The sequence below is a fragment of the Dipteris shenzhenensis genome, chromosome 27 (assembly GCF_047967505.1).
Source record: "Dipteris shenzhenensis isolate YYH24624 ecotype China chromosome 27, Dip_SZ_1.0, whole genome shotgun sequence".
NCBI lineage: Eukaryota > Viridiplantae > Streptophyta > Polypodiopsida > Gleicheniales > Dipteridaceae > Dipteris > Dipteris shenzhenensis.
The window spans coordinates 24,474,027-24,477,768 of NC_141622.1; the positions used below are offsets into that span (position 1 = coordinate 24,474,027).

At 40.4% G+C, this 3,742-nt stretch overlaps 1 protein-coding gene across 4 annotated transcripts; it reads right to left on the reverse strand.

Annotated features, from left to right (window-relative positions):
- Positions 1-513: 513 nt before the first annotated feature.
- Positions 514-2,131, reverse strand: LOC147884071 (non-specific lipid transfer protein GPI-anchored 15-like). Of its 4 annotated transcripts, none has more exons than XM_087398735.1 (4): positions 2,070-2,108; positions 1,835-1,944; positions 1,202-1,600; positions 514-945 (listed from the first exon to the last, which is right to left on the reverse strand). In XM_087398735.1, exons 3-4 carry the CDS (start codon positions 1,530-1,532, stop codon positions 770-772), a joined length of 507 nt encoding a protein of 168 aa, XP_087254861.1. In that variant the 5' UTR covers positions 1,533-1,600; positions 1,835-1,944; positions 2,070-2,108; the 3' UTR covers positions 514-769. The 4 variants fall into 4 exon arrangements, with proteins under 4 accessions (XP_087254861.1, XP_087254860.1, XP_087254859.1 ...); XM_087398733.1 differs by having other exon boundaries at positions 515-945; positions 1,202-1,603; positions 2,070-2,110; XM_087398734.1 differs by having other exon boundaries at positions 1,835-2,131.
- Between the last annotated feature and the right edge of the window lie 1,611 nt (positions 2,132-3,742).

Genomic DNA, 3,742 nt, shown 5'->3' on the forward strand with positions numbered 1-3,742 from the left:
AAAAACTAAAGCATGTACTTTCTTTCATATTTTCCTACACATAGGTGCTCTTGAGTGCCATAAGAATATATACATATAAAAAATATATATATATAATTTTGCAAGAAAAACGAGAGATTATATATTTAAAAAATACAAAAATTTTATAACATGCACGTGGGCTATTACAAACTCCACATGTTTCCTACCAAGATAATGGGCATAAATAGAGGGACGTCCCCATTAATCTCTCTTATTTATCCCTTTCCTTGCTTCTCCATCCCTTCCCTAAGTTTTTCACTAAGTAATACATTTTTTATTTCTTTCAATTGGGGGACTTATTCATGTCCTACTATATTCATCACCCACTTATTGATTGTGTAACAAGTGTAAGAGACCAAGCCAACCTTGATGAGATTCAAAAAATTAGAATTTGACCATGCTATGAATGATCTAGTGGTGGTATTTCATCAGCCAAGATAAATCGAGGAAAGAACCAAAAATTTAGAAGTAAACGGAAGTCCAGTAGCAAATAGCAAATTGACTCTCGCGTAGAGACTTTCAAAAGTTTAGAAGTATGAAAAGCCAAAACTCCACACAATTAGCAAATCCCAACTTGGTTTAAACGAAAACTCCCAACTTTATTAGCCGAGGCAAAGTGAAAACGGTTGAAAATTCCAAGGCTGCTTGGGTGTGCACCTAAATAAGGTCCTCTATGTCAATTGTCCTCTCCCATGCTATGGAGCAACATCGTAAACTTCATCTCGGATGCAAACTAATTGATCATGGTTTACTGCGACAGTAGAGCGCAGATGAGTGCCGCTAAGATGCCAGCAGCAAACACGGAGGTTGACTGTGCAATCTTGGCACCACTATGGGCACCAGCGGGGCCGCCTGGCGGAGTTACACTTCCTGTTGGACTTGTTGAAGTAATCGATCCAGATGGAGCCGAACCAGGGGCAAGACCTGCACATAGTGGATCCAGCATAAAAAATTCAGCCTAGTATTTATAATCGAATCAACAATCAACTCCTGCGAAGTTACAGTCTGCTCTCGCCGATTCACAAATCCAGGAGAGCCCTATGATGTTTCATCACAAATTAATTTGGCTTTGTCCAACATCCAGCAGAGGATTAGTGACATTCTTAAACGCCTGGGCGTATGAACAAAGCGACTGAGAAGAATCTTTACACTAATGGAATTGAAATAGGAGAGCCCTTACTTGTAAGGCAGGATTGCACGCTGGCGGGTATTGTCAATTTACAGAGCTGTGCAATCTGCAAGGCACGAGATTCGTTGATTGACACGCCGTAAGTGTTCGCAAGTGGTCCGAGTTGGCAAAGGCAAGTGGGTTCTGTGCCTACAAGGGTAGTCAAGGGAGTGCAGCAATCCGAGCCCGGCTTTGTGGTGTTGCCCGTCTCGACGTAGGGAAAGCAGGGAGCCAAGATACTCAGCGATGTTTGATTGCACGAGGTGCCCTGTGAGGGGGTTGGGAGGAGAAGTACGAGAGCAAGTGTTAGCAAGGGAAGCGCTGAGGAGCTCAATCGAGCCATGTTGCCTTTGTTGAAGGATCCTGTCGAGATTGATGTGGAAGAGAATACACCAAGGTGCAGGAAGACGTCTTCTGTGCACAAAAACTAGGAGATCGTTAGGATGCTGCTAGTGCGACAAGAGCAAGAGAGAAGAGAACCGACCGAGAAGAAAAATCAACTGATCAACACAAGCACGAAGGTAAGCTAAAGAAGAGCAGAAGGAGCAGGGGTGTTTCCGATGATTAACAAAGCAAGCTTATTCAAAACCTCTACGGAAAAGTATAAACAAAGCCTGGCGTCGATCGATGATGAGGGACACAGACCTTCAAATCGAACGACTAGATCAAAAGCTACGTTAACGATTTGTGAAAGAGCAACCGATCAGTGAAAGAGCGATAACCGTCGTCGCTAAAATATGAAGATCTGCAACCCGCTCAAGGAGGACAGTGAATGCTGAGCTTAATTATATGGGACGAGCACGAAGCTAACTGAAGTTCTTTTGGCTATGGTGGAAGGAGAAGAGTAGAAGAAGAAAAGAAGAAAGTAGTTGATGCCCACTATGGGCAGAGTGGGTGCTTATACCCTTTAGCTCTTATGTCTATAGATGATCATGAGTATGGTCGAAATGACTCTTCATATAAACCTTTAGACGGTCCCCTATCTATTTTCAAAACGTATGTCCCCCTTACTACCTACCTAAGGACCAAGTCTAACGTCTCTTTCCTTTCTACAAAGTTGAATGTGAAAAGCATCCACCTTGCTAAGTCCCTTTCTTGAAAAGTTCCTCTCTCAGTCAACCTTTCCCCACGTCAAGGTTTCACCTCTTCCTTCTTAGAAAAGTTGCATGTGCATAGAAACCACCTCTTTCTTGAAAAGTTCCATGTGTAATAGTGCCACACAAGTTACACCTCTTCTCTCATCTCAACCCTCCTCGCCCCCTACACAAAATGGAAACATCTATGGAGTGAGTGTGCATAGGATAGGCAAAAGAAATCAAAAGCCACAAGTAAGCTTTGTTAAGCATTACATGACTTTCGAAGGGGGAACAAGTCTTCTCCTTCTTCTGCTTAGTAGTAGTATCATGTGATTCTACCATCCTCACTTATTCTTCCTTCTATTGGGTCACCCCATCCTCCTCCTCAGTCTTGTTTGTCATCTTCATGTCATCAAGGAGATTTGACTTGATTTGGAATGCAAATATAGCACGTAAAGCAATTTTATCAATCAATTTATGATGGTAAAAGAAATGTGGACATGTTGAATAAATGGGGCTTTTATTCTCATTTTTATTTAATATCTTTTGCATTGTTTTTTCCTTTAATAAGACATTCAAAAGAATTCATCCTTGTTACAAGGAAAAGGCACAGGTTTAAATGATAATCTCTACACATAAGGAGTTTTAATAATTACCCTTAAAGGGGCACACTTAATGGGGTCATTAGTGTCACGTACAATGCTCTTTACTAATGATACCTATGCTGTGTGAGTGTTAAAACTCTCTCTCTCTCTCTCTCTCTCTCCCCACTCCTCGCATTGAAAGTATGAATGCATCCCTTTCATTCTTCTCCCATAACCAATATCTTCTTTGCTAAAGTCACTCTTCACATTTAATGTATGATCACACCCACTACCACCATATGCCATTTCATACTTGCAGTCTTTATAAAGCATTTAAACTTCATCATATCCTTGATTGGAATCATGGTCCATAACTTTCCATTATGTTGCAAAAACCCTTCAAGGTCGTTTTCTCATCAGCACATTTTGTACCAAAAAATAAACTTGTCATATAAACACAGACAAGTAGACACATAGTCCAAAAGTAGCAAAAGAAAAGGGCACCTGACATACAATTTCCCACCAAAAGGGACACACATCACACAAAAATTGTCATTGATAGATTTGATGACATGGAATAAAGAACAGGGGACAAACTCATAGAATGTCCTTCAACTTCTCATAGCCTAAAACTATTAGATCATAAACTAAATAAATGATTCACATGGGATGAGAATCTACTGAAGAAATCTTAAACTTTCCATACATAATGGGTACTTTAATCATATAAAAATTGACAAAAAGGGGTGTATATAGGTTATAAAATTCCAGAGGTAGAGGGTTTTTGTGCTACCCTTTGATCACATGTGCTATATGGGATTTTTACATAGTGACCCCCTCAGGTGATTGCAAGAGTGGAAGGTATGAGATCTATGAAGATGCAAACAAAAATG